General features: G+C 56.9%; 17 protein-coding genes across 17 annotated transcripts; 7 read left to right on the top strand and 10 right to left on the bottom strand.

Moving 5' to 3' along the window:
* Window positions 1–210: 210 nt before the first annotated feature.
* On the bottom strand, window positions 211–951 carry PHYSODRAFT_513156 (hypothetical protein; the record flags this gene model as incomplete). Its single annotated transcript, XM_009532971.1, has 2 exons — window positions 211–628; window positions 713–951. The coding sequence occupies 2 exons, from the start codon at window positions 949–951 to the stop codon at window positions 211–213; spliced, it is 657 nt and encodes a 218-aa protein (XP_009531266.1).
* A 270-nt stretch (window positions 952–1,221) lies between these two features.
* PHYSODRAFT_355025 (hypothetical protein) lies at window positions 1,222–2,021 on the top strand. The gene is made up of 3 exons (XM_009532970.1): window positions 1,222–1,313; window positions 1,415–1,581; window positions 1,651–2,021. The coding sequence occupies exons 1-3, from the start codon at window positions 1,241–1,243 to the stop codon at window positions 1,837–1,839; spliced, it is 429 nt and encodes a 142-aa protein (XP_009531265.1). The 5' UTR covers window positions 1,222–1,240; the 3' UTR covers window positions 1,840–2,021.
* A 184-nt stretch (window positions 2,022–2,205) lies between these two features.
* Window positions 2,206–2,547, bottom strand: PHYSODRAFT_249376 (hypothetical protein; the record flags this gene model as incomplete). Its single annotated transcript, XM_009532969.1, has 3 exons — window positions 2,206–2,292; window positions 2,356–2,417; window positions 2,499–2,547. The coding sequence occupies 3 exons, from the start codon at window positions 2,545–2,547 to the stop codon at window positions 2,206–2,208; spliced, it is 198 nt and encodes a 65-aa protein (XP_009531264.1).
* Window positions 2,548–2,921: 374 nt separating this feature from the next.
* On the top strand, window positions 2,922–3,410 carry PHYSODRAFT_303228 (hypothetical protein; the record flags this gene model as incomplete). Its single annotated transcript, XM_009532968.1, has 1 exon — window positions 2,922–3,410. The coding sequence occupies one exon, from the start codon at window positions 2,922–2,924 to the stop codon at window positions 3,408–3,410; it is 489 nt and encodes a 162-aa protein (XP_009531263.1).
* Window positions 3,411–3,570: 160 nt separating this feature from the next.
* On the top strand, window positions 3,571–4,351 carry PHYSODRAFT_465782 (hypothetical protein; the record flags this gene model as incomplete). The annotated part of the gene is made up of 4 exons (XM_009532967.1): window positions 3,571–3,756; window positions 3,828–3,941; window positions 4,008–4,106; window positions 4,169–4,351. Coding segments are annotated over 4 exons (582 nt in total), but the record flags the coding sequence as incomplete, so codon positions are not given.
* Window positions 4,352–4,699: 348 nt separating this feature from the next.
* Window positions 4,700–5,597, bottom strand: PHYSODRAFT_249448 (hypothetical protein; the record flags this gene model as incomplete). Its single annotated transcript, XM_009532966.1, has 3 exons — window positions 4,700–5,251; window positions 5,320–5,427; window positions 5,493–5,597. The coding sequence occupies 3 exons, from the start codon at window positions 5,595–5,597 to the stop codon at window positions 4,700–4,702; spliced, it is 765 nt and encodes a 254-aa protein (XP_009531261.1).
* Window positions 5,598–6,323: 726 nt separating this feature from the next.
* On the bottom strand, window positions 6,324–6,806 carry PHYSODRAFT_511066 (hypothetical protein; the record flags this gene model as incomplete). Its single annotated transcript, XM_009532965.1, has 1 exon — window positions 6,324–6,806. One exon carries the CDS (start codon window positions 6,804–6,806, stop codon window positions 6,324–6,326), a length of 483 nt encoding a protein of 160 aa, XP_009531260.1.
* Window positions 6,807–7,032: 226 nt separating this feature from the next.
* PHYSODRAFT_286698 (hypothetical protein) lies at window positions 7,033–8,069 on the top strand. The gene is made up of 2 exons (XM_009532964.1): window positions 7,033–7,755; window positions 7,835–8,069. Exons 1-2 carry the CDS (start codon window positions 7,102–7,104, stop codon window positions 7,922–7,924), a joined length of 744 nt encoding a protein of 247 aa, XP_009531259.1. The 5' UTR covers window positions 7,033–7,101; the 3' UTR covers window positions 7,925–8,069.
* Window positions 8,070–8,133: 64 nt separating this feature from the next.
* PHYSODRAFT_511002 (hypothetical protein) lies at window positions 8,134–8,616 on the bottom strand (the record flags this gene model as incomplete). The annotated part of the gene is made up of 1 exon (XM_009532963.1): window positions 8,134–8,616. The coding sequence occupies one exon, from the start codon at window positions 8,614–8,616 to the stop codon at window positions 8,134–8,136; it is 483 nt and encodes a 160-aa protein (XP_009531258.1).
* A 253-nt stretch (window positions 8,617–8,869) lies between these two features.
* On the top strand, window positions 8,870–9,366 carry PHYSODRAFT_303222 (light chain dynein; the record flags this gene model as incomplete). The annotated part of the gene is made up of 3 exons (XM_009532962.1): window positions 8,870–8,884; window positions 8,955–8,996; window positions 9,067–9,366. 3 exons carry the CDS (start codon window positions 8,870–8,872, stop codon window positions 9,364–9,366), a joined length of 357 nt encoding a protein of 118 aa, XP_009531257.1.
* Window positions 9,367–9,446: 80 nt separating this feature from the next.
* On the bottom strand, window positions 9,447–12,680 carry PHYSODRAFT_512479 (hypothetical protein; the record flags this gene model as incomplete). Its single annotated transcript, XM_009532961.1, has 1 exon — window positions 9,447–12,680. The coding sequence occupies one exon, from the start codon at window positions 12,678–12,680 to the stop codon at window positions 9,447–9,449; it is 3,234 nt and encodes a 1,077-aa protein (XP_009531256.1).
* A 781-nt stretch (window positions 12,681–13,461) lies between these two features.
* On the top strand, window positions 13,462–14,766 carry PHYSODRAFT_249442 (hypothetical protein; the record flags this gene model as incomplete). The annotated part of the gene is made up of 3 exons (XM_009532960.1): window positions 13,462–13,801; window positions 13,835–14,281; window positions 14,312–14,766. 3 exons carry the CDS (start codon window positions 13,462–13,464, stop codon window positions 14,764–14,766), a joined length of 1,242 nt encoding a protein of 413 aa, XP_009531255.1.
* Window positions 14,767–15,117: 351 nt separating this feature from the next.
* On the bottom strand, window positions 15,118–15,573 carry PHYSODRAFT_511352 (hypothetical protein; the record flags this gene model as incomplete). The annotated part of the gene is made up of 1 exon (XM_009532959.1): window positions 15,118–15,573. The coding sequence occupies one exon, from the start codon at window positions 15,571–15,573 to the stop codon at window positions 15,118–15,120; it is 456 nt and encodes a 151-aa protein (XP_009531254.1).
* Window positions 15,574–15,886: 313 nt separating this feature from the next.
* Window positions 15,887–17,017, bottom strand: PHYSODRAFT_512021 (hypothetical protein; the record flags this gene model as incomplete). Its single annotated transcript, XM_009532958.1, has 1 exon — window positions 15,887–17,017. The coding sequence occupies one exon, from the start codon at window positions 17,015–17,017 to the stop codon at window positions 15,887–15,889; it is 1,131 nt and encodes a 376-aa protein (XP_009531253.1).
* A 546-nt stretch (window positions 17,018–17,563) lies between these two features.
* PHYSODRAFT_286697 (hypothetical protein) lies at window positions 17,564–18,320 on the top strand. The gene is made up of 2 exons (XM_009532957.1): window positions 17,564–17,847; window positions 17,973–18,320. Exons 1-2 carry the CDS (start codon window positions 17,617–17,619, stop codon window positions 18,090–18,092), a joined length of 351 nt encoding a protein of 116 aa, XP_009531252.1. The 5' UTR covers window positions 17,564–17,616; the 3' UTR covers window positions 18,093–18,320.
* Window positions 18,320–19,987, bottom strand: PHYSODRAFT_351968 (hypothetical protein; the record flags this gene model as incomplete). The annotated part of the gene is made up of 2 exons (XM_009532956.1): window positions 18,320–18,611; window positions 18,707–19,987. 2 exons carry the CDS (start codon window positions 19,985–19,987, stop codon window positions 18,456–18,458), a joined length of 1,437 nt encoding a protein of 478 aa, XP_009531251.1. The 3' UTR covers window positions 18,320–18,455.
* A 2,280-nt stretch (window positions 19,988–22,267) lies between these two features.
* On the bottom strand, window positions 22,268–24,655 carry PHYSODRAFT_512926 (hypothetical protein; the record flags this gene model as incomplete). Its single annotated transcript, XM_009532955.1, has 3 exons — window positions 22,268–22,585; window positions 23,893–24,259; window positions 24,417–24,655. Coding segments are annotated over 3 exons (924 nt in total), but the record flags the coding sequence as incomplete, so codon positions are not given.
* Between the last annotated feature and the right edge of the window lie 832 nt (window positions 24,656–25,487).

Here is a 25,487-nt window from a genome sequence, read left to right as displayed (position 1 = left end):
GCCTAAAAATACAGTAGGGAGATCGGACCAAATCGCAATTTGACTACCGAAGTCGTCCTTCCGACGTTCGTGCGTCGTGCGTGTCAAGTTGAAAGCCGATTGCATTGAAGGTCATTCATGAGCTTTCCTTTCGCTCGCGTTGACTATCAGCAGTCTCTCCATTAATCAGCTCACCTACTTCAATTAGCGCCGGGTGTCCCCAGCGCAAGCCTAGCAGCAACCGCTCTTCTTCTTCTTTTTCTGGCTCTCGGTCGTGTTCTCAGCCGTGATGGCGATGCTGTTGCCCGTGGGGAGACTCGCGGTCGCGTTCTCCTCCGCCTGGATCGTCTTGCGACTCATGAGCTTGTAGATCTCGGTCAGGATGCGCTGGAAGGCCGTGTCCACGCCCGTGGCTTCCAGAGCCGACGTCTCGATGAACGCCAGGTTGTTCTTCTCCGCGAACGCCATGGCCTCCTCGGTCGACACTGCGCGCAGATGGCGCAGGTCGCTCTTGTTGCCCACCAGCATGATCACCGTGTTGGCGTCCGCATGGTCCCGCAGCTCCTTCAGCCAGCGCTCCACGTTCTCGAACGTACCGTGCTTGGTAATGTCATACACCAGCAGCGCGCCTACTGCACCGCGGTAGTATCTATCATGCACAATAATAAACAACGCAATAATTAGCCTTGATCCATTGCCCACTCCAATGTAGCCTGAGTAGGGGTGAACGTACGCGCTGGTGATTGCTCTATATCGCTCCTGGCCCGCCGTGTCCCAGATCTGCGCCTTGATGGTCTTGCCCTCGGCCACTATGGACTTGGTGGCGAACTCGACGCCGATGGTGCTCTTGGACTCGAGGTTGAACTCGTTGCGCGTGAAGCGGCTCAGCAGGTTCGACTTGCCCACGCCCGAGTCGCCGATGAGCACGATCTTGAACAGGTAGTCGTACTCGTCCTCGCGGGGCGACGCCATGCCTGTCTACAGTGCTGTGGATACGTGTGTGTGTGCTGCTGCGCTCGAAGGAGTTCTTCCTCCCTGTTATCTCTTCTCGTCTTCTGGCTCTGGCCTTTGTCGTTACGGAGCGGAGGCGAGCGTCGGTTAAGCCATCTGGTCGTGGGTTTGTGATGTATCTAACACATTCGTGTGGTGCACACAAACAGTATATAATTTTGTGTGGCGGACACAAAACGCACAAGAGCAAAGCAATGGTGGACGCCCCACTTTCTGATTGTGATACCGGTAGCGAGGAGAAGCGAAGACCATGGCGACCGAGCTGTTTGAGGATATCTTCGAGGTGCGGCAGCTGAACCCGGATGGCAAGAAGTTCGACAAAGGTGCGTGCAAGACGCTGCTCCATGCGCTGGCGCTGTGTGCTGCTACGTTAAGTGGGAGAGGAGACTGAATGAACTAACTGGACTATTGCTCATTGGCACAGTGACCCGCGTGGTGTGCAAGGGTGTGTCGTACGAGCTGGAGCTGACGCTGGACATCAACTCAGAGGTCTACCGTCTGCGCCAGAACGAGAAGTTCACGCTGGCGCTCGTCAGCACGCTGGACCTGGAGGGCAAGCCGGACGACGGCATGTTCAACCAGTCGGGCAAGGTGTGTACTGTGCATTGCTGCTGCAGTTGGTGAGGGAATTGTGCTGATGTAGCTATGGTGTTGCTGTAGCCCACGCTGCTGGACCGTTACGACTACGGCATGTACGGCAAGGTGTTCCAGTACGACCACGAGGGCGGCAACATGGTGGCCATCTACGCCAGCTTCGGCGGCCTGCTCATGTGCCTGCGCGGCGAGCAGCGCCACCTGCACATGATTCACAACGACACACGGATCTACTGCCTGCTCCGGAAACAGTAAACAGGTTGTGGGGAGCTCAGCTCGGCGTGTCGTCTTCCATGCGACGGGCTAGCAGCCAGCACACGCAGCGGAACTGCCCCAGCGTGGCGAAGTATGTGAAGAGACACACACCAATTGACGACTCCGTGTGAAGCACGAATACTCGTATAGACAGCGCGCGGCTGGACGTGAAGAGGAGGAGAGGCTCTTGTTATGCGCCACGATCCATTCTGTGCCGCCACTCTAGCAAATACAACGTACTTTTGGCCTTTTATATTAAAGAGGTGTTTCCTTTTCTGCTTCGTAGTGTCACGGCAGTGCAACTTCAAGCAAGCAGCACTAGATGAAGAAGTTCTGTCATCCAGTCTGTGCTGCAGGCAGCGCAGCTTACTTGTCCTCCTTGGCAAGCTCGCGCATTTTCTTGTAGTAATCCTCGCGAGTCACGGCCTGCGGCGGGTACTGGATGTACCGCCACTACAATAAAACAGACATTAGCATGCTATCATACAGTACACGGAAGCAGCAGGCCTGGCTCACCCTGTCGATGATGAAGTTGATGCAGTCGGGCTGCGCGTAGATGCAGGTGGCGACGACGGGGACTGCAGGCGACACAGGAGTGCACTCATTAGCACGTTGTATCCATCATCAACATCGTTCGCTACAAACGGCGGACAACGCACTGGTGATGTACACGCCGATGCGCGCGATCTCCCACTTGGCACTCGGCATTCTCGCTCGCTACTGCTGGTCTCCTCCGTCTGCAGGTCTCGTTCCGGTTGTGGGGTTCTCGGTCGACCTCGCTTACACGTACAGTATGCACTTGCTTGATAGGATTATCAGTAGTTTATTATTTTCTACAGGTTGATTATATTTTACAGTAATTCGTGAGCATATCGGCTTAAAATCTGTACTCTTTACAGAGGCTATACGTTTAAAGCGTTACGACCGATACACTGAGCTCGACTGTATACTCGGTAAACGTCGGTATTACGGTTGCAGGTTTTATGAAGAGAAGTGGTCGCTCGAATGTTGCGCCAAGCGGAGCCGTTACCGTGTCGACGTTGAAGTGCGCCCCATTCGCCTTCAAGAGACGCAGAGCAACCATGGCGACCATCAAGCAGCGAGCAGCGCCCTACGCTCCCTCTACGCCTCGCGGCAAAGAGGAGACAATTCCGAGTCCGGAAGACGATGATGACCCGACGCAGACGCACGCGTATCGACGAGGCAGCCCCGTCAAGGCGCGATCTTCCAGCGGCGTCGCGTTGCTGAGCAATGACGACGAGCGCGCCGACCCCGGAGACGACGAAGGCGACGACCTCGTGGACGATCTGGACGAGGCTGCAGCCTACGCGGCGTTCCTGCAGGAGCAGGCGGAGATGCGCGCGCGCTTCACCTTCAAGGACGAGACGCGCAAGACGCTCGGCGACAAGTTCATCGCCGCGATGCGTCGGAAGCGCCGCATGCTCGGGCGCAACGAGAACCTGCGCTTCCGCGAGCTGTACAAGCCACCGGAGCCCATCGCAGTGATGCTAGTAGTCGTGGTGGCCACAGCGGTGACGCTGATCGTGACCAAGTCCTGGCCGTTCTACTAGAGCACGTGGTCGTACAGTAGTAGATCGATCGCAGCCTCACTTTAGCAATAGGAGAAGAATAGATTATGCATTTTGGTTGGATGGTGCTCGAGTGTGTAAGTATTGCTGGTGTTAGCCCATTAGATCTTCTTGCTGCGACGCTTGAGCAGAATTTACAAAGATGACGACGCGGCTGGAGGATTTGGGGGTGTCGGTGGAAGAGCTGGGCTGCGGCCGCTTGGAGGCGGGATCGCCGCGCGATACGGTAGCGTGGACGCCACTGCAGTACGCATGTGCGCTGGGAGATGCGGAGCTTGTGTCGGAGCTGATAGCTGCGAACCCTGAGTCTGCGAATGCTCTGGGCAATGTAAGTCGTTTCTTAGGTCGGTGGCTCCGCAGTAGTTCCAATGACCATTAACTTCCGGAGCTTGTGTCTAGACGAAGTACGCGTACTCGCCGCTGCATATTGCTGTGCGCTTTGAGCACGAAGCAATCGTCAAGCTACTGCTAGCAGCAACTCCGGCTATGAAAGTGAATGCAGTCGATCTACAGGTACGTACGGCATTATAAGAGGTCTGGCCTTACCATGTTTAAACGGTTTGGGTCTGAATTTTGCAGATTGGCTGCACACCACTGCACTTGGCAGTTCTGCAGGGTAACAGAGCCATCGTGAAGCTCTTGCTGGAAGATGCCGACATCCAACAGCTCGAGTCCAAGGTATGGATACAGCGCTGAAAATCCTGCTACAGTTTGCTGATCGTATGTGTTTTGGCATGAAGAATGGTACGACACCGGTTGACTTGGCTACGGAGCTGGAGCGTGACGACCTGAAATCGCTTCTAGTCGACCATGCTACTCGAGCTTCTGGTCGGGCTCAACTTGCGAGCTGGCTGGCCAGCATCGGGCTCGTGGAATATGCGCCAACATTCTTCGATGAGGGCTTTGACGATGCGAATTTCTTGCTTGGCACTGGTGGGCTTGATGTCAAGACGCTCGACGCCATGAATATCAAGAAAGCAGGCCATCGAGCCAAGCTGCAGAGCTTGTACCAGCTGAAGGATTTCTTACATGTCGAATCGGAAGGTGAGGAGGGATTTGAGGAATCAGAGGAGGGCAGCGGCTCGAGTGGAGATGACTCTGATCAAGTAGAATCCGAATCCGACTCTAGCAACGATGACTCTGGATCAGATGACCGTAGCTCCTAGTGCAAGTGATACGAAAAATCAGGCTCGAAGTTAAACAAATTGGTTCACGGGGGGTTAGAACAGCTGAATGGTGCTATCGCTATAGCTACGCAACTGGCCGAACGTTCAGGACCCTGAAAGCGTGCTGTTGATGGCGTTCACTGTGGTGTTGTAGAGTGCCGTCGGATCCGGCGGAGTGACCTCATCCGGCACGTAGAAGGTGGTGTCGTCGGGGTGGACAGACTTGTAGCCGACAATGCCAGCAATTCCGACGATCACGAGAAAAGTGAAGAGCAAAATGACTCGGTCTGTGGCCATTCGTCGCGCGAAAGAACGGATGAGCTTGTCAGCGCGCTGTAAACTGTCTTCGATGCCCATGACGGCGTCCGTGATCTCAACGATGTGCTCACGTTGGCCGCGCAGAACCTCCGCGGTCGCCGCTGCGACCTCTTTCGACTGCTCCACCATCTTCGCCGTGCTCATGAGACTCTGCTCTGTCTTGGATTGGATGTCCATAGTTTTATCGAGCAACTCCTTGTTTCCCAGCCCGTTTGTCCCGCGAGCTGCGGCGTTTGCTGCGGCTCGATCGCCGAACAGCCCATTGCGCTCCTGCTCAGCCTTGGCCCAACGGAATTCACTCGAGAGCTCTTCAACACGAGCACAATGCTCCTCGAATTTCTGTTGCACAAAGATAAAGGACGAAGTCAATAACACGGCGATGAAAATGGCTCTCAGCGGGCACCAACCTCGCGAAAGGCAGCAACTTGGTCACGCGGAGCTTGTCGTAGCGCCAGCTGGAATCCTTTCTTGAGCTCCATCATTTCCTTGAGCTTCACTTCAGCCATCGCGAGAATCTGCACAGTACCAAAGCGTTAACCTTCTTCGCGAAGCTTGTCACGGCCGCCACTCTGTGCCGTACCTCGGGGCGAACACCAGGCGGCGCCTTGGCCACTTTGCCCATGAGCTCATTGAGCTTCATGATCGCGTCGCTGAGGTCCGCATCGTAGTAACTAATCTCGGCCATCGCTGCCTTCTTGACGGACTTGAGACCCGCAGTCGGTCGGAAAGTACGCTTCTGCTCCTTTGGGCTTCTTTCGAGCCGAGCTACGAGTGTTGTTGCAGTATCGAGCCGCTTGTCGATCGGAACTTGCTGACCGAGGTTGCTTGTCCTGCTGTCCTGGCCTCCAAGTCCGTTTCAGCGCGCCATGCTATCGTGCGTTTCCACCGGTTTTTCTTGTCGAGCGCTTTCAATGTCTCCGACAGAAATAACGAGCTCTACTTTTCCACTCCACAACATTCACCTGCAACAACAGAACTCAATCAAAGCACACGCACTCCATCTCCCTGTTAGCAGCATCGCCACGCCGGCGCAGGAGACTAAGCTCGCTGAAGCGTCTAAGGTTACATTGTCATTCCGTCTCCGCGTCGGTTATCGCTGTCTGTCTGCCTCTCTCCTCTTCGAATCCCCGTCGACATCTTCCGCTCGCGTCTTCTCGCCTTGCACTTCGTCCGCCCGCAAGCCTCGCGCCAGCTCCGCTTCAAGCCGGCGCGCGCGCTCGCAGGCCCTCCATCCACCCTCCATCCTTCCCGTCTCTATGTATCCTCGGCCCAGATCCGATCGATCCGGGAGCGCAGGTCCTTCCTATAATTAAGGAGGGCAGCAACATGTAGTGGGGCCACCCCATTCGCTATTTAACAAACAAAAGCCGGCCAGCAAAGGGCCGCGTCGCTCGCTCCTTTCGCTGTGGGCTTAGAACGACGGCGGCGCCAGCTTCTGCTCGTCCAGCTCCGGGTTGCCCATCATGTCGCCGGCCATGCCCTGGTCGGGCTGCGGCGCGAACCACTCGTTGACCATGATGCTGACGCCCTCGATGGCGGCCAGCAGCACGCCTCCGATGAGCGCCTGTCCAGCGGCGGCGCGCGGGCCGGCGCGGGCTGCGAGGGCGCCGCCCGTGGCCGCGCCGGCCAGGATGGAGTTCCACGGGTCCTCCTTCCGTCGCAGCGCCTCGAAGGAGCAGTCGAAGCTCGAGAACAGCAGGCCCCACACGGCGAAGCCGCCCGCCAGCACGGGCGTGCGCATCTTGGCGTTGTAGATGGCGCCGCGCAGCCGCTGGCCCGACGGCGAGTTGCGCGCGCCCTTGAACGTGTACCAGCCGCTGCCGAACACGGCGCCCAGCACGAAACCTCCGCCCGCGTCCTCCACGATGCGGAAGGGACACGGCTCGCGCTCCATCTTGGTCGGCTACAGGTGCAGGCAGGTGCAGGAGGTCCTCGCTCGGGTGTTGACAGCTCTCGGCCGCAGGAATGTGTGAGAGAGCCCTCGCTACGCGCGCCAGCCAGACAACATCTTACCGGTATATCGGTGACTGCAAACGTATGTACCGGTTTAACGTCACTCGATCGAGGTATAATCCCCGATAAAGTGACGACCCCCCTCGAAAAATGCGGCCGCAGGGGAAGATTTCTTCGGGTCATAAAGATCGAGCCAACGTCTTCTTCTAGTTAGAGCTTACCCCTACCAAGCAGAGATGTCTCGCAGTATGCCGGAGGCCGTGGCGTGGACGACGAGCGGAGACGCCAAGCTGGGGCTGCGCGACGTGCAGGCGGCGGGTGTGCACGAGCAGGCGCGCGCCAACTGGGAGCCCTACGACTTCAACGGCGGCACCGTGCTGGCCATCGCGGGCGAGGACTTCGTGGTGGTGGCGGGCGACACGCGCCTGAGCACGGGCTACTCGGTGCTGTCCCGCGAGGAGAGCAAGCTGCACCAGCTGACGCCCACCTCGGTGCTGGGCTGCCCCGGGTCGCACAACGACATCATCCAGCTGCGCGGCGTGCTGAGCATCCGCGCGCAGATGTACCAGCACGACAACGAGACGGCCATGAGCTCGAGCGCCATGGCGCAGCTGCTGATGAACACGCTGTACTCGCGCCGCTTCTTCCCGTACTACGCCTTCTGCATCCTCTGCGGCATCGACGAGAACGGCAAGGGCGCCGTGTACACGTACGACGCCATCGGCTCGTACGACCGCGTCACGCGCGCGGCGCAGGGCAGCGGCGGCCACCTGATGATCCCGCTGCTGGACAACCTCGTGGAGCACGACACGCGCACGGACCCCAAGAAGACGCTGTCGCTGCAGGAGACCAAGGACATCATCAAGGACGCCTTCATTACGGCTGGAGAGGTGCGGTGCTGCAACCAACTGCTGGAGTTGCTGGTTTGAAGCGGATCTACTAACTGCCTACGTGTGTTTCTGGTTGCAGAGAGATATTTACACGGGCGACAGCGTGGAGATCTTGACCATTAAGGCTTCGGGCATTGCCAGGGAGGTGTTCGCGCTCAAGAAGGACTAGAGCTGCGCAGTCGTCTTCCTTCTTCCGTGCTAAAGTGGGGAGGAGGCCCGAGCTGAGGTCACTCGAGTTTCTCAGCTCTTCCCGTCTTTGAGTAAGTAGGCGCCACAATAACTACCACTACCGTCAATGACACCCCCTTCCTCCTCCAACTGTATTACTCTCCGTCGTTCCTACCGTCTCCATCTCCTTTACCACACCCTCCCAACGTTCTAACTCTCGCGGTTCTTGAGCGCCAGCTGACGCACCTTGCGCTTGTAGAGCTCCGGGTCGTTCTTGAGGTCCATGTACGGCTCGCGCTGCGCCGGGTCGGCCATGTTGGGCTGGTCCAGCAGGTCCTGCACGCCCTTGAGGATCTGCTTGATGGTCACGCTGGGCTTCCAGTCCTTGTCCTCGTTCAGGATGCTCAGGCAGACCGTGCCCGACGGGTACACGTTCGGGTGGTAGAGCGGCGGCGTGAACTTGACGAGCGGCGGCTTGCTCGGGTAGTCCTCGGAGAAGGCCAGCGACATCTTGAACACGCCGCCCTCCCAGTCCGTGCCGGCCTTGCCCGGGATGCCCGCGTGCCACATCATGAGGTTGAGCGAGCCGTCGTCGTTGGCGATGGGGCGCGCCCAGAAGCCCGCCGGGTGGTCTCGCCGCCAGTTCTTGCGCTCTTGCCGCAGCCGCTGCACCGCGATCGAGTCGTCACTCATGCTGCTGCACTATAATACTGTATAGCCTCCCGCCCTGTTGCGTCGTCAATAGAAATGTGCAGGTTCGCTGACCGACTTGGACGGCGTGTCCGGTGGAAACCGTCGCGTGTTGAAACGTAACGTGTGGAAGGGACGAGACACTTGTTTGGACAGTTTCATGCTGTGTACGTGGTGTGGCACGGGATGATGACTAATTACGGGGCGCTGTGAAAGGACGGCGTATCCATCAGTCAGGTAGACGTCGTCGTTAACCATGGACACTAACGAGGTACAATGAGAGGCGTTGGCTGTGGATGGAAGGGTTTAGAGCGTCTGCTGATGGTAATGGTGCTGCGTAGAGCGAGTTCTCGCAGGAGGACGTGCTGCCCATCGCCAAGACGGTATGTTCAGGGATTCTACGATTGATATTGCTTCGGATGTGTCATCGTATACACTTCTTGCTGCGTACAGGCCATCGAGTCTGCGTTGAAGGACACGGTGTACAACCGGAAGAAGGTGATGGATTGGTCCAACACGCTGGTCGCGAGCGTGCTCACGGGGCTGCAGAACCTCAACAAACCTTTCAAGTACGCGGTCACGTGCCTCATCATGCAGAAGACCGGCGCGGGGATGACCACGGCGGCTGCGTGCTTCTGGGACCCGACCATGGACGGCTACTGCACGGTGCTCTGGGAGAACAGCACCATCTACTGCATCGTGACGGTCTACGGCGCGGCGATCTCCCCTTCAGCCATCAAAGTCGACCATTGAGCGCTCCCCGAAGTACAAGTATTCATTCAGACAAACCCTCTTTTCTTTCTACAGTGTTGTGTTGTTCTCCAGCTAGCTAGCTAGCGGATCACCTGTTCTAAGGCTCCGATACATGCCTGAGCGGTGTCCTTGATCTGAGCGTTGCTGCTGTGGGTGGACAGTTTCTGCTTCAGCAATGAGCTGTGGTGCTTGACCTCGTCGATGAACTTGGTCCGCTCCTCGGCCTTCTCCTCGTCTTTCGCAGCACCAGCAATTGCCTCGAGCATGTTCTGCATTGCGAACAGCGCGCGGTGCAGTGTTTCAACGTTGGAGCCTTGCTCGATGATTGCGGTGAAGGCCTTGAGTCCACCCTGACGCATCATCACCCAGCTGACCTGCGGGACCTGGGACACCATGGCCAGCGCACCTCCTGCAGCCCGCGCCGTCTCAAAGTCCTCGGCCTCATCCTCAAGCGATGCGAACGCGATCCACAAGCGCACCTTCTCTTCGTTCATGAAAACCTGCTCGATCACCTTGTCGTTCGGAAGCAGGTTACAGATCGCCTCGGTGGCCGCACGACGCACAAGCTCGTGCTCGGAGAACTGCAAGTACTGCAGCGTCGACAGCCCCTGTGGCTCGCCCACGATACGCGCCTTTGTTTCTTCCGACACACTAGCGATGTTCGTGAGAGCCATGAGCGCCTCGAACTGCAGTAGCTGCTGGTCGCCCTTGCACATGTCCAGCAGCGGCCGAATGGACGAGAAAAGCGAGGATGACGGGATCAAGTTGGGGTTGGTACTGATCAGGATCTTGGCCATGGCCTGCCCGGCAGCATTCGAGATCTTCGTGCCGTGAATCTGCTTCCCACCCGCCTTCGTGCCCTTGCTATTGGCTACGGCGATGTGATGCAGGGCCAACGGGATCAGTGCCTGGAACACACCACACTGAACAAGGTTACCTCGCACCGTGGGTGCTTCTGCAGCGTGCAACGCGCTAAGTGTTGCCATCTCCATAATGTTTTCCGACTTCGTGGCGGACAGCTTCAAGAGCTGCACCAGCGTAGTCAACACGTCACGCGACGCCGCTAGTCGAGTCACACGAGCCTGCACATGTTCCGGAGTGTCACCGTCATCCAGCACAGACTTCTGTTTCAGCGCTTTCTGCAGCTCCTCGTACTGATCTGCCGTCATCTCCATTCCCTCCATTTGCTTCCGCTTGATAGCAGCCTCCGACGTTAGCACGTGATGCAAAATGTACCCGATACCGTAGTATACATTCGATCGGAAGCCTGCACTCGACTGCGCTCCAGAGCTGGAGTCTTTGATGTTGGGGAATTCCACCCGAAACACACTAGCCACAGCTCCCGGGTGCTTCACGAAAGCGTCCTTCACGGGAGTGTACGTAATCAGATACGACAATGCTTCGATACCGCGCTCCTTAGGGGAAACACCGCTCCAGAACAACTGCGATCTGGGCACCGACTTGGTTTTGTCCTTACTCTGCTTCGCTTTCTCCGCCTCCTTGTGTTTGTTCTCCACCGTCTCCGCACTTGCAAGCACTTCGAATACGCTGTCCATGAGGAACTGTCCATCTGCAGACGGCATCTCCAGCGTCTTCTCGACAATACCGAGCTTCACCTGAATACTCAAGGCGCTGGCACGGAGCATCAAGTCATCTTCATCATCCAGAGACGCCTGCAGCATGCGGTAGATCTCAACTCTCAATGTAGGCGGAACGCAAGCAGGCCCATGCTCCACTCCGCAAATGCTGGCCACGCAGTCGACCCAGATCTCCTGCAGTTGACGGGTGTGCGCCTTGGCATCTTCAAACGTCCGCGACGCACTCAAAAACTCGTGAAGTCGCGTGAGGAACGCCGTGCCGTCATTTCCAGTCTGCTGGACAGCCCACAACGCAAGCTTTGCGTTTGAGAGGAACAAAGCCGACAGCAGCAGACACGAAGCAGAACCCTGAGCCAGCTGCGTGCGGTTCGTAGGCCGCGCCGCCAGCACAGGCGACACGCACCAATCCCGCACCATCTTCTTTAGCATTGTATCGTCGCCCTCGAAATGCGCGAGACATTGGGTGAAAACCAGCGGAAGGCGGCTCAGCAGTACAGCAGTCAACTCAGAGCTAGGAGGTTCAGCAGGCGCCGGGCCTGTAGCACCAAACCCAGGCAGAGCACTGGATGCAGTGGTGTGCAGCAGCGAAAACAGACCTAGCTCCTGCGCCAACGCTGCGAATCGCGCCTTCAGGTGCTGAGCAGCGCTGTCGTCCTTGTTCGCCACCGGAGACGCCTGGCCACCCAGTACCGAGATGAAGTGGAGCAGACCATCAAGCGCTGCAATCTGCAGCACGCGCTCCCGACTACGCAGTCCATCCAGCATTCCTCCGAGGACGCGACGAACACACGCATCGTCGTCCGACTTGGCCGCGATCAGCAGATACTTGAAGATAAAAGCTGCCAACCGAATAATGACTTTCCGTCCGCGAATCGGCATCTGCACCGCCGCGTTCGCCTCATACTCCAACGCCACCTGCTTGTGCAGCAGCTCCAGCAGCCCATCCAACGCGGAATTGTTCGTCTCAAACGTCCTGCCCGCTAGCTCCATCGACGCCGAGGACAGAATCGCCAGCAGCGACGCCACGTGCGACAAGATGTCCAGCAGCTCCGTCTTGTGCTCCTCCTCGGCCCCACTCAGCTCCACAAGCTTACTCACAGCTCTCCAGAGCACCACCAGTCCCTCTCTCTTGGCGATCTCCTCTGGCAAGCTCGTCAGTTCGGTCACGCTCTTCATCTCGAGGTACTGCAGCGCCTCCACCGTCTTCTCTTGCTCACTGAGCACCTCCTTCACGCCCGCCTGTCCGGACTCTCCATGAACTCCAGCCACAATGGCGTCCAGCGCCTTCTGCACGCCGTGGACGTCCTCGCGCACTCGCTCCTGGATCTTGCGGGCCAGCGCGGCCGCCGCCTTGTTGCTCGGCGCGTGCTGCAGCACCAGGTGCACGTCCTTGAAGGCCTGCGTCATGTTGCCCAGCCCCATGTGCGCCTGCGCGCGGCGGTAGCGCGCCTTGGTGTTGTCCGGCTCGACGGCCAGCGCCAGCGTGCAGTCCTTCTCGGCGGCGGCGAAGTCCTCGAGCTGCAGGAGGCAGGCGGCGCGGTTGCTCCACAGCAGAACGCGCTGGGCCTCCACGGCCTTCAGGTCGTCTCCAGAGAGGTCAGAGGAGGGCGGCGCAGCGTCCAGGCCCTGTGTGTACTTGTCCACCGCCGCGCGGAAGTCCTTGGCGCTGAAGAACGCGTTGCCCTCGGCGCGCAGCACCTCCATCTCGGTAGCCATCGTGGATGAGGGGGTGAGTGTGAGTGTGAGATGGATACACTTTTTGGTATAAGTTTGTGTGTGGACACATGAAGAATGAAGTATGATAGAGGGTGGGAGCATGCGGGATGGTGGGATTTGAATCGCATGGCGCCAAATGAATGAATTGCAGTTTGTTTGCTCGCGCGCCCCTCAGGAAACCAGCGATTGGATACATTGCGCAGCTATGGCGGACGAGGCCATCGACTCGTTGCTGCAGGAAGGCATCCAGGCCGCGGCCAAGGTACTGCAGCAGACACAGCAGATGATGCACTTTCTAACCATGCAACGGCGGCTCGCATAGCCGCAGTATTGCGCGTGATATCGTGTCATGAAGCAATGTATCATTATTGTTTTTTCTAACGTTTTATTATTTTTATTATATCTTTTTATTTATCAGGAAGCGGAGAATGCCAAGAAGGACAGCAGACCGGAGGAAGAATTGTCGCGTCGCTCTCGCCGTCGTAGCAGGACGCGCAGTCGCAGCAGGAGCCGCAGCCACTCGCGCCGCCGTCATCGCGACCGCTCGCGGTCCCAATCCAAGTCTCGGCGACGCTCTCGTCGCCCCCGCTCCCGCTCGCGGTCTCCACGCCGCAGCCGCGGCAGCCGACGAGACAGAGGACGCAGCCGCAGTCGCAGCAGGGAGCGCCCGTCCAGGAGGAGGCACAAGAGCAGGAGCCGCTCGCGCTCTGCCCCTAAAAAGGAGGAGAGAGAACGCAGCACGTCGGCGGAGCGCGCTGAGCGCGCCAAGCAGCGCGAGCTGATGGAGCTTACTAGAGACCACCGCACAGTGTTCGTGGGCCAACTGACCCAGAAGGTGCGCGAGAAGGACCTGGAGCGGTTCTTGAGCAAGACGGGCAAGGTGGAGAACGTGCTGCTGATCCGTGACAAGTTCACCAACCGCTCCAAGGGCTTTGCGTACGTGGAGCTGTCGAATTTGGAAGATGTGCCCAAGGTGCTGCTGCTGAACGGACAGGTGCCGGACTTCCAGGTGTTCCCGATCATGATCAAGGCGTCGGAAGCCGAGAAGAACTTTGCTGCCAAGAAGGACTCGGTTATGAATGCTGCTGCGTCTACGGCTCCTCTGACTGCCGACGCCCCTGGTGCGGGACTGGCTGGTGCAATTGCTGGTGGAGGCATGTCGGCATCTGCGCTGTCTGCAGCTAGCCGTATCTACTGCGGTAACCTCCACACGAACATCACGGAGGACGATTTACGGATTGTGTTCCAGTCGTTCGGGGAGGTGCTGTCGGTGACGATCAACCGCGATGAAATGGGGCGCTCGAAGGGCTTCAGCTTCATCCAGTTCAGTAGCCCGCAGGAAGCGAACTTCGCGTTGTCGAAGGGCAACGGACTGGAGCTGGCGGGCAACTACCTGCGTTTAGGCCCGGTGAACGAAAATGCGATGAATGGCGGTAACAGAGGAATGGCTGGAGCAGGTGGCAGCGGCGCAGACAACGGTGCTTCAGGCGGACGATGGAAGCTGGAGGACGACGAAGGTACCGGACTCAGCATGAACGCACAGTCACGCTCAGCGCTAATGGCAAAGCTGGCTGGCAACGACGTGAACCTGTTCCCTACGAGTATTGGTGGCAGCGCTGGTGGCATTGGAGGATATCCCGCAGCGGCATCCACCACCGACTACACCAACACCATGGCCGCAACAGCCGCGCAGCGAGCGGAGCAGGCAGCGGCGCTGATGTCTTCGACGGAGATTGAAGGGAGTGAGTCATTTTGCTTCGTGGTGAAGAATATGTTCGATGTGTACCAGGAGCAGAAGAGCGGCAATCCGGAGTGGGCTGTGGAGATCCAGCAGGACGTCGAAGAGGAGTGCGGGCAGTACGGACCTGTGCTGCACACGTACGTGGAGAACGAGAAGCAAGGCGGCCTCGTGTACGTGCTGTTCGCCAACGTGAGCGCTGCAGTTTCTGCTGCCAAGAAGCTGCACGGCCGCTGGTTCAACAAGCGCCAGATTAGTGTTAGGTACTTGTCGTCGCAGGAGTACGTCGGCATGTTCCCGCAAGCCCGCTCCGCCGTCCAGACCGCGCGCGCCAACAGTTCCCAGTAAGCCTCGAGCCGCCCCAACACTACCTTCCTACTCACCTTCACGTGCACACAGGCTCTGATCGCGAACTTCAGGAGAAATGGGACTCACTTCCAGGTTGTCGGACAAGCTACGAAGGGATTGAAGATGATGCCATAGCCAGTGAGGCCGGTCGACGCAGGTGATCGATCGCACAGCATTCTTGTTAGGAGCTTGTTTCGTAGGCACTTGACGGGGTTGTTATCCGAGCAGATATCTTTCTGATGCTTGCATTCTGTTCGTAGTGACTCGGTGGGGGCTCAACGAGCGGAAGGCGAGCTTCATGCAACTCAAAACGCCGTGCATTTCGTCTATATTTTACGTATGGCTGCCAGCCTACTCTTCGGTCTCGCCTGCGCCTTCCGTCGCCTGCGAGGCCTCTGCATTCCGCCGCTGCTCGAACAGCTCCGCCGCCAGTGTGCGCTCCACGATGCGGATGAGCTCGTCCACCTGCGTCTCGGAGAAGCGGCCTGCGCAGTCCTCGATGATGAGGTGGATGTCCACGAGCTCCGTGGGGATGTGGTTGATGAACTGCAGCTTCTCGGCGGACGTGAGCGCCGGCAGCTCGGCCTGCGCCAGCTCCTTGAGGAAGTCCTGGATGCAGCTCGAGCTCAGCGTCGAGCAGTGCGAGTGGCTCTGCGTGAGGAACTTGAGCACCTTGTGGTCCATCCAGTTGCGCTCGGCGTACTCGACCATGGCCGACTTGTGCAGGCGCTGCTCCTTGCGCTCCTGCATGAGCGACAGCACCTCGAAGTCGCTCAGCGAGCCCTCGTTGATCACCAGCACCTTCATGGTCCCTTGAGTGTGCGTATGCGTCTGTCCGGGGTATGTAAGGAAATGGTTTGGTTGGTGGCCTCACGGCGATTAACAATCCACTTCAAGATAGCCGTAAAACGTTGATAAAACAACGGAATTGGCGCCTTCACAAAGTTAAACTACAAGTGTCTAGGCTGCTATCGCGACGCCTAATCCCCGAAAATAAAAACTAAAACTACCAATAAAAACAGACCTCGGCTTTGTCGACGTCAGGACGAAGGCACGCATGGTCCATGCCATGGGGCGGGTTGAGTGTCGCCCTGCCACTCATATCTGCACCTGCCTCCCCTCAGTGTCGGCGTTGAGCGTCACGCTGCTCCCGCTCGCGCTGGTTCTCGGGCTTGCCGCCGTCGGCGCTCAGGCTCGGGTTCAGCTGTCGTGACCTCAATACCATCGTCGAGGTGGGCGTGTCCAGGGACCGACGCGTTGCCGAGCCCGCGCGCGTGGACCGCCGCGTGCCCCTGGCCATCCTGGGCGCCGGCCGTACGCGGGGGCGGATCTCGGGCGTGTCCTGCATGGCGAAGGCGAACTCGTTCTCCAGGGACCGGAAGACGCGCGGGGAGCTCGGCGGAGAGTCGTCGACCAGAGGGGACAGCGCCAGCCGCGGGTACGTCCGCGCGTACACGATGCCGCCGTAGTTGCGTCGTCTCTTGGGTCTCTTGGGCGGCGGCGGAGGGTTCTTTCTGTCCAGCATCCGCGCCGAGGGCGGGGGCGTCACCTGAACTGTACGCAGCGACGTGCGCAGCCGTACTCTCTCGACGTCGCTGCCCTGCGAGTCCTGGCTGCAGCTCACGATGTCATTGTGCAGGTTGGCACAGGCCGCGACCAGGTCGGCGTCGCTGCCCTGCGAGCTCACGACGAACTGGTCCAAGTTGGTGAACGTGGCGTCCGCTCTGTTCTCCTTGGGGGTATCCTCCTCCTCCTGTTCCTGCTCCTCTTCTCGTACAGAGGGGATGATCAGCGGCGGCGGAGGGAACCTCGCCTTCTCCTCTGTAATGCTCTGTTTCTCCTCCTGCTCTGAAGAAGTAGACGGCGTCTGCGAGTGCTTCTCGCTTAGATTGGCCGGCGGAGAGGCCGGTAGAACGGGAGGGGGCGACGTCGAGCTGCCCTCCTCCGCTACGCGACGCTTCTTGGTCTCCTGTTTGTCCTCGCTGCTGTTGCTGGTCTCCTCCAGCTTCTCCTGCTCCTGCTCCTGCTTGGGCTCGGGCGTGACGCTGCGTCGCCGCTTGCCCGTGGGCGCGGGCTTCTTCTCCTCCGGCTCGGGACTGCGCAGCTCCGGCCGCTTCTTGGGGGACTCGAGCCGCCGCTTCTTCCAGCTCACGAGCTGCTCGTCGTCGCGCGTGGGCTGGCGCGGAGGCGGAGGGGGCGACAGCGACGCGGACGCCGGTCGCCGCCGCTTGCCGGTCGCGAGGGGCTCCATGACGAGGGCAGTTGAGTTGTGCGCGGGGCTCCGCTAGTCGGTAGTCGGCACCGCCTTCTAGGGTTTCTGGGCAGCACGGTGCTTGCACTTGCGGCGAATTTCTTCTTGATATTCGCGCCGCCGTTTTGAATCGAAATCCTCCCCCTTTTTCCGGCGTACAGTAGCGGTTGCCATTTTGCAGCGTTCGGTAACCTTATATCCGCGTATAATATATACCAATTTCATCAGAAACACTTTCGTTTTGAGTCCATAGTACCTTGCAGATCTAATGACTTGTAATATTTGCAGGCTCCAACTTTTTTGAAAAATACACAAGATTCTGTGTTTCAGCCAAAGAAACGGCTCTTTCTGGTGTGCGACTGGTGTGGGGGCTGTGGTTTTCCAGAATGTGCGTTGCCCAACGTAGCGAACCGCCGCGTCCCAAACTAGCCCGATTTGGGCTCTTCGCCCAAACTACGCGATTGTCGCGCGAACGTTGCGCCAGGGGCTGGGCCTCTCAGAACCGCAGGCTCGTCGCCTCCCTCCCCGGCCATTGCTGTAGAGCTAAAGAAGGCGCACACACAGTCCAAGTCGTCGACCCCGCCGGAACGTCACACACGATGCTGAGCCGAACGATCCGCCAGGTGGCCTCGCAGGCCAAGCGCCAGGGCGCCCGCATGGCCTCCACCAAGCGCTCGTCCGTGAGCGGCAAGGGCTCGCTGGACGGCGCCTACAAGCTGTTCATGAAGAGCACGCCCGTGTACGTGACCACGGTGCTCATCGCCGCGCTGGTGGTGGAGGGCGTCTACGGCTCGGCCACCAACTACATCTGGGAGGCCAACAACCGCGGCGTACGTGGCAAATTACTTGCATTGGAATTGCGAGCAGGAGGCTGTGATACAGTCGATGGCCGGTCCGTTCTGGTGGTGCTGACCCCTATTTTTTGGCTTGTGTTTGATTTGATGTTTGGCTACAGCGTCTGTACCACCACATCGACTGGTCCAAGTTCGCTGAGGAGGAAGAAGAGGAGGAGGACGAGGAAGAGGAGGAAGAAGAGGAGGAGGACGCCCACGAGGACGACGAGGACGACGAGTAGACTGAAGGCGTCTCCGAAGTTGGTTTGAGTCTTCTGTCTTCCTGGCCCATTGCTACGCAATCCACGGCACTTTTTTAAAGGAGAGTTCGGTTCTTCAGCTGCTGCTCTACGAAGAGATCGAAAAGGTGAAGGAGGAAGCTTCTTTGAAGTGCCGTGATTTAGGGGCTGCTGTGCTGTGGCTGCCCTCTTACGTTAAAACTGCCAGAAACACGAAGGAAAAATACTACGATGAAGGCTTCTGCGTGTTTAGTGCTGCGCATTAAGCGCGCAACACTTTCTCCTGACTCTAGGAATGGAAGGGGGATGCTGGGGGAGTGATCCAGTAGACTGACTGGATAATCTTCTAGCGGATTACCTCTCGGCTTACTGCTCACTGACTGCGGAGGCCGACACCGAAGCTACGCTGGAGCCGCTCTGCATGCCCTTGCTGTTCAGGATCTTGTTGGCGGCTGATATGCGGTAGGCCTTCGAGTTGCCGGGTCGTCGCTTCACCTTCAACGCGCGCTTGTCAAGCATTTTCTGTAAGGAACGACAGGATCAACAGAATGCGTTAGGATATCAAAGCTTTGCAGCACCACCGGAAACCAAGCAGAAAAACTAAACTGTAGCCATACCTCAACGTCGCTCAGCTTGCAGCCAGCAGCGACACAACGAACCATGGCGAAGTACATGACGTCGGCAGCCTCACCCGCCACATCAGGGATCGATTCAGCTTCTGCCAGCTCCTGCGCCTCCTCCACCAGCTTGTTACGCAGCAGCTCTGCGTCGTCAAACAACCGCTTGGTGTACGATCCGGCGGGCGCGTGGGCGTGGCGGCTAAAGAGCATGCTCTCCAGGGCGCGGAGACCGCCGTCACGGCCCCAGCACGTGCGAGTGTTGAGGTGGCAGAAGCCAGCACCCGTCTGGTTCACAGTAAAGCGCAGCGCGTCGCTGTCGCAGTCCATGTCGATCTGGATGAGCTTCTGGGCGTTGCCGCTGCTCTCGCCCTTCTTCCAGAGGCCGCCACGCGACCGCGAGTAGTAGACACCGCGTCCACTGGACACCGCGGCCAAGATGCTCTCCGCGCTCGAGTACACCAGACCGAGCGCCACTCCCGCTTCATCCGCCACGACGGTCGTGAACAGACCATCGGGCCGGTCCGTGCGCAGACACTGCACGAACGACAGCGCCGCATCCACGGTCGCTTCGCCGTCACTCGTGACCATGTCCACCTGCTCCTCGCCCTCCCCGTTGCAGTATCCGGGCGCCACAACGTGGATGTTCTTGTGGTGGAACTCCTGGATCCTGGCCAGAGCCAGCACCGAGTTGAATCCCGCAGCAGGTCCAGCGTTCATCTCCACCGCGAAGAAGAAGCCCTCGTCCACGCTCTTCCTCAGTGCTTGGAGACTCGTGAACAGCGCCTCGAAGCCGCTCTCCTGCGTCAACGTCACCGAGTCGATGGCGAACACCACGCCACTCGCGGTGCCGTCCAGTCTCGCCAGCTTCTCGCGGAGCTCCGTCACCTCGCGCGCGTGCAGCGCCGGCACGGGAATGCGCAGCACCACGCGACTGGCCGGCAGTTCCGACACTGCGACGGCCACGCGCTCCAGCTCTTCGTCGTCGCTGGAGGCGGCGTCCACCAGCACCTTGTCGATGCCCTGGTCTAGCCACGTGGCCAGCGACTCGAGCATGTCGGCCGGGAACGGGCCCAGCAGCGTGCGCGCGTCCAGCAGCGACCCCTTGAGCGCCAGCTCGCGCGGCTCCGTGTTGAAGGCCGGCACGGGCGGCGCCAGCTCGCGCAGCTGACGCACCGGCAGCTTGGCGTACACGAGGCCCAAGGTGCTCAGGCGGCGCAGCAGCGCGCACTGCGCGTCGGTCGAGGCCGTCGACAGGGACGAGAAGGTCGGCACCAGCATGCTTGTCAGCGGGCGATTTCAGTGTGAAAGGGGTAGAGGCGCAACTTCGACGCGATTGCGCAGACCGGTATGAAATAGCGGCCTCTGATTGGTGGAGTTTGGTAAGATACCGGTAAGCCACAAGAAAAATATGCAGCCATGTGAATTTGTTCAAGATCGCGGTCACGTGCAAGTCCAGGGCTGTCTCAACACTAAACTGGAGGCCCACCAGTTCTAACGAGTCGACGCTGGCAAACACGTGGGTGGGCCAAGCCAACGACGCGCTATGCTCGAAGGGAGAAGCACTGAAATGATCCTCAATTCAAAAACAAACAAACAAACAAACTTTTAACTTGAGGGCTTGGGGGGTAAATTGTGGGATGAGAAATACGCTAATGGGCCAATTCCTTGGAAGTGGTTGCTTCACAGGGGGAAAAAAGTCTTATTCAAACGAACGATGCTCGTGTCACTGTCGAGTTGAGCTGGTTGGTTTGGCGAGAGACACGAGGTTGGGCATCTTCGGCTAAGTGATTGAGTATTGAGCAAATTGACATGTAAAAAATGCAGCCTGCAGCTAGACAAGTCATATTGGCCATCTTCAGCTAAGCTTGATCGAGTATGGCGCAAATTGATACGCCTTCAGCGAGGCCATGACGCTCTCATAGTGTACTGGAGCGTCCGTAAGTGTTTGAACGCAGGTTTAGGTTAAGAATGAACGATTAGTATCAACCTTTGGTAAATAATGTGCATAAATTTTAGCATTTATCGACGGGTACCCGATTCCGGCAGATATTAGCTTAAGCATTACAATTAAGAAAGAGAGACCCGGTGGTTTGGTACCAGGTTTTGGAAAGTTACAAGTTTTTTGCCGGGGCCAAGCACAGGTCTTCGACCTGTGAATTAAATCGGGGGGGGGGGGGGGGGGGGGGAGGGGGGGGGTAGAGCTCGTTTTGAAATTACTGGGCTTTATAGCAGAACAAAAATTAAAGTATCAAGCAACATCCTCGAAATATTTAGAAAATAACTATTTTAACTGCCCCCCCCCTCACATATTTCTTCTAAATGTTACAAAGTCTTCGCTTCAACAAAGGAAATCATTTTTTCCTTAGTATTTTCAGTCTGCCGCTTGATCGATATCGGGTAGCACCAACGACAAACCTCCACGAAGCTCATATTCTCCTCAAGCCACTGCTGAGTATTCATCGGACAGCGCTTGATGGCGTCACGGATGCTCCTTCGAGCGCTTTCGTTTTGAAATGTCGTACGCGCGAGAACCCACCATAGACCTCCTCGACCATCTTTCCGATTTCTTCTGCTACCCACCAAACAATGTCAACGTGACAGTATTCCAAGGCCAACGTTCTCCGTGCTCCGACAAGCAAGGAACTACTTCGAGATGACCGTTTTCAACGGCCTGTACAAGCAACGTCGGATCTGAAACCTCAAATCCATGCTCGAAGACTCACTGCTACATCTTCACGTTACCGTCACTGACAACGCACCGGAGAGGCGCTGTTGAAAACAGTTGGAGACCAAACTGGTTCAACCAATCCAGAATTGCAATATGGCCTCTACCAAATGCAATCCCCGCTAGGTATTCTAAGCAAAGTTGATGAGATATCGAAAATGGTCTGCATCGTCTTCAATTGAGCGTTGGTGGCTGGATTCGAGCGTCGATTTACACGGACATTGGAGCCAAAGTGGCACATTACTCGGAAATGGCGCGCGTACATCATCATGACGACGGGATGCCCTTCCGTTCCGTGTCCGAGTAGATACAGAAATGTGTCGAGATGGCCGTTAGCAGCAGCGCTGTACATTGGATTCCAGTGTGCAGTTAGTTTAGAATACTTTCCGCGCAGCCACCGAATGACCCCGAGGTGACCGTTTCTTGCTGCTTGATCCATTGTCCTATATAACTGACTTTAACTTGTTCGGATAGTGCGAGTGAAGCCATTTCAGACCTTCCTAGTGTCCGTTGACTGCAGCACCATGCGGTGCCAAGGTGGAGCACCCCTCGCTCCGGTGCTCGTGCAGCCACGTGATCACTTCCATGCGACCAGCTATTGCAGCGGCATTCATCACATCGATAGTAATCGATCAGGGAAAAAGTTCATGAATCCACCTTAACACATCCAAGCGGCCCTCTTTAGCCGCAGTCGTAGCAGCATCCACACGTATGTCGAGCTGGCACTCGTTATACACGCGTTCATAAACCCACTCAACCAGCTCGAGATCGCCGTTGTTGACCGCTTTCCGCAAAACTTGTGCAGAACAACATTCGTGGTGAACTTGATGTAGTCATTTCACCACCTCCAAGTGTTCGCGCTCAGCAGCTTTTTCCATCGCAGCCTTCGAACACGTGAAAAGGTTGTTCAGATGCAGCCATTTCAGCACTTTTAAGTGCCCATTCTGGGCTGCCTTGTCGATGGCTTCGCCTGAGTACTCTACTCCTTTGACGTTATGAAGCCACTGTGCGATGGCGTAGCCCGCGCTGCACTTATCCGTACGAGTATCATAGAGCCACTTGACCACCTCGAAATGTCCGTGCTCCGCTGCCAGATCCAACGCCTCGCCTGTGCAATGACCGCTCTTCTCGGTGTAACCAGCGGGAGATTTCTCGAGTTCTAATGGCGTGTGCCACGCTTGAATAGCTACTTGACCACATCAAGATGACCGTGAGTTGCGGCAAGTTGTAGCATATTGCCAAAGTTAAACTTCCGGGGTCCGCGGACGTCTTCACGCTCGCTCATCCATAGAAGCACGTGCAAATGTCCTCCTTGTACGGCGGACCCCACTGCGTCGTACCAAAGGGGGTCAGTATTGCGAAGTACGTACTCCAAGGTGTGTTGCGAGGCGTCCGCCCCGCAAGCAGCGGCAAAAGCCTCATGATTCAAACTACAACTCAAGTATTCGTCGATGCAACACAGTACATGCGGAAGCCAACATCCAGTTGCGTGGAGACGGTATTTGCACACGACAAAGGTGGCTGTGCGGACGCACGACTGCTGCTTCATGGCAACCGAGAAAATTCAGTTGTGGTAATTCGAAACATTTTCAGTGAATCGGATCGTCCTATTCATTCATTCAATCAGTCAGTGGTGCGACTACAAGATTCTGAAACAGTGCGCTACTTCACTGCAACCGTCTTTGCTTGGAATTTGGCATATCTGTCTCCCCGTATCCGTCGATCCTCCTCTTGGAAGGAAAGCACCAACGACAGGTCTCCACTTCACTCATATCTTCCCAAAGCAACCGCTGGGTATCCGTAGAACAGCATTGGATTGCGTCACGGATGTCCCGTTGCACGCTTTCATCGTGAAATTCCGTACGCTCGAGAATCCACCGCAGAACTCTTCGGTCATTTTTCCGTAGCGCCTCAAACACGAAGAGTTTCCGGACGTCTTCAGCTACCCACGAAGCGATTTCTACAAGACGATATTGCCAAATTAACAATATCGCTGTGGCCAAGTCGAGCGGCGGTCCATTCTCAATCAGCCATCGGAACACCAGCACGTTCGCTCTTTTTCCAGCAAGTTTGTACAGCTTAAGAGAGTCCACAGCATACCCGTGATTCGACAACCAACGAACGACTTCTAGGTGTCCATGTCGAGCCGCCAGCTCAAGTAGATCTGGATCTGAAATCTCAAATCCTTTCTCAGAAATCCATCGCAACATCTTCACGTCGCCGCGGCTGACTGCATATCGAATTGGGGCTGTCGATCGCGCCTCGATTCCAGACTGGATCACCCAGTCTAGTATTGCGATGTTGCCTCTACTGCCTGCAATCCACGCTAGACATCCCAAACAACCTCGAACAAAATCTGGACGCTGCTCGAAACCCTCTGCAGCATCGCCAATTGATCGCTAGTCGCTGCATTTGAACGTCGCTTTCCTTGTGCATCGGGGCTGAAGTGGCATTTTACGAAACTTCTCGCCTCATCCATTTTTTCTCTTGAGAACCCCTCCATCCTGTGCTCGAGTAAATACAAGAAGACGTCGAGGTGGCCTTTAACGGCGGTACAGTACATTGCGTGCACTGTGCATCCGTCGGAGCGATTTTCCTGCAGCCACCGGACAACCTCGAGATGCCCATTTTCAGCTGCTTCATCCATCACCTCGGGTACAAATGTATCCGGATAATGTGCATGAAGCCATTTAACAACTTCCAAGTGGCCATTTTGCGCAGCATTCCAAGGAGCCATCTCGGAGCACCCCTCGCTTCGATTTTTGTGGAGCCACGTGATCACATCCATATGCCCATTTTCCGCCGCAACGTCCATTTCATGCGTACTGAACGACTCCGGGAAGTGTTCATGCACCCATTTTACCACGCCCAAATGGCCATGTTCAGCCGCAGACACGACATCCATGTATGGTACGTAGCGGTGGCAAGTGGTGTAAACGCCACTCCATCAGTTCAAGATGGCCACTGTTGACCGCTATATACAGGGCCATCGGAGAACAGCACCCGTGATAAACGCGGTGCAGCCATTTTACAACCTCCAAGTGTCCATTCTCGGCCGCTTTATCCATTGCAGTCGTCGTGCATACAAGAAGCTGATTCGAATGTAGCCATTGCAACATTTCAACGTGTCCGCCTTGAGCTGCTTCATCGACGGCTGGAGCAAAATACGTTTCTCTTTTGACGCCATGCAGCCACTGTGCGACGGCAAGGTGTCCGTTTGCAACATGGGGCTGTTGTATCTGTTGGACGAGTCTGTTCGAACCTCGTAGAGCCACTGCACGACGTCTAAATGTCCTTTTGAAGCCGCCGCCAGAAGTGCCTGAGACACATAGCGCCTTCGAGCCGACCTTTCCAACCTCCGCGTCGTACCCCGCTCGAATAGCCACTTGACTACTTCCAAATGTCCGTGAGATGCAGCAACTTTCAGCAAATTATCATAATCCGCCTTCCATGGCCCTCGGCCGTCCTGTCGACTCGACATCCAACGCAGGACGTGAAGATGTCCACCTTGAGCGGCAGCTTGCACCGCCTCCTTCCAATTAGGTGTCGCTCGGGACAGAAAATATTCCAGAGTAGATTCCAGCGCTCCCCCTTGGCACGCGGCATTCAATCCTTTCTGGAAGAAAAGCGGTCCTAAAAACCCATTGATACAACCTGCTATCACTCCTGGCAGAAGGTATTCTTCACTTGCGGGGAACCAGTTCTGGAGCACGAACTGAGTGGCGGCATGAAGGAACACCATCCAATTGAAAAGATCTGAAATTAGCATATTCGGCAGAAGAGAGCTACAAGCATCAATCCAAAAGTCAATGCTTCAGAATCTCAGATAATATTCGGAAAAATGTGGATTATCCGGAAGTGCAACTTCAGTTGTATTCCGATTCGGAATTTCCGAGCAAACTGAACAACACCACTGTGACGGAGCAAGCTGATAATTAGTTTTAGAGCCTTAAGCCCGATTTTGGTGAACCTATTTTTTTAGAATTGTCTTAAAAGACAATTCTTCTCCCAGAGCATTCAAACACGTTGTCGGGTCCTTGGGAAACCGAGCTA

The sequence above is a fragment of the Phytophthora sojae genome (genome assembly GCF_000149755.1).
Source record: "Phytophthora sojae unplaced genomic scaffold PHYSOscaffold_6, whole genome shotgun sequence".
Lineage (NCBI taxonomy): Eukaryota > Oomycota > Peronosporomycetes > Peronosporales > Peronosporaceae > Phytophthora > Phytophthora sojae.
The sequence above is the reverse complement of the archived record's forward strand: the minus strand, read 5'-3'. Positions and strand labels throughout refer to the sequence as shown.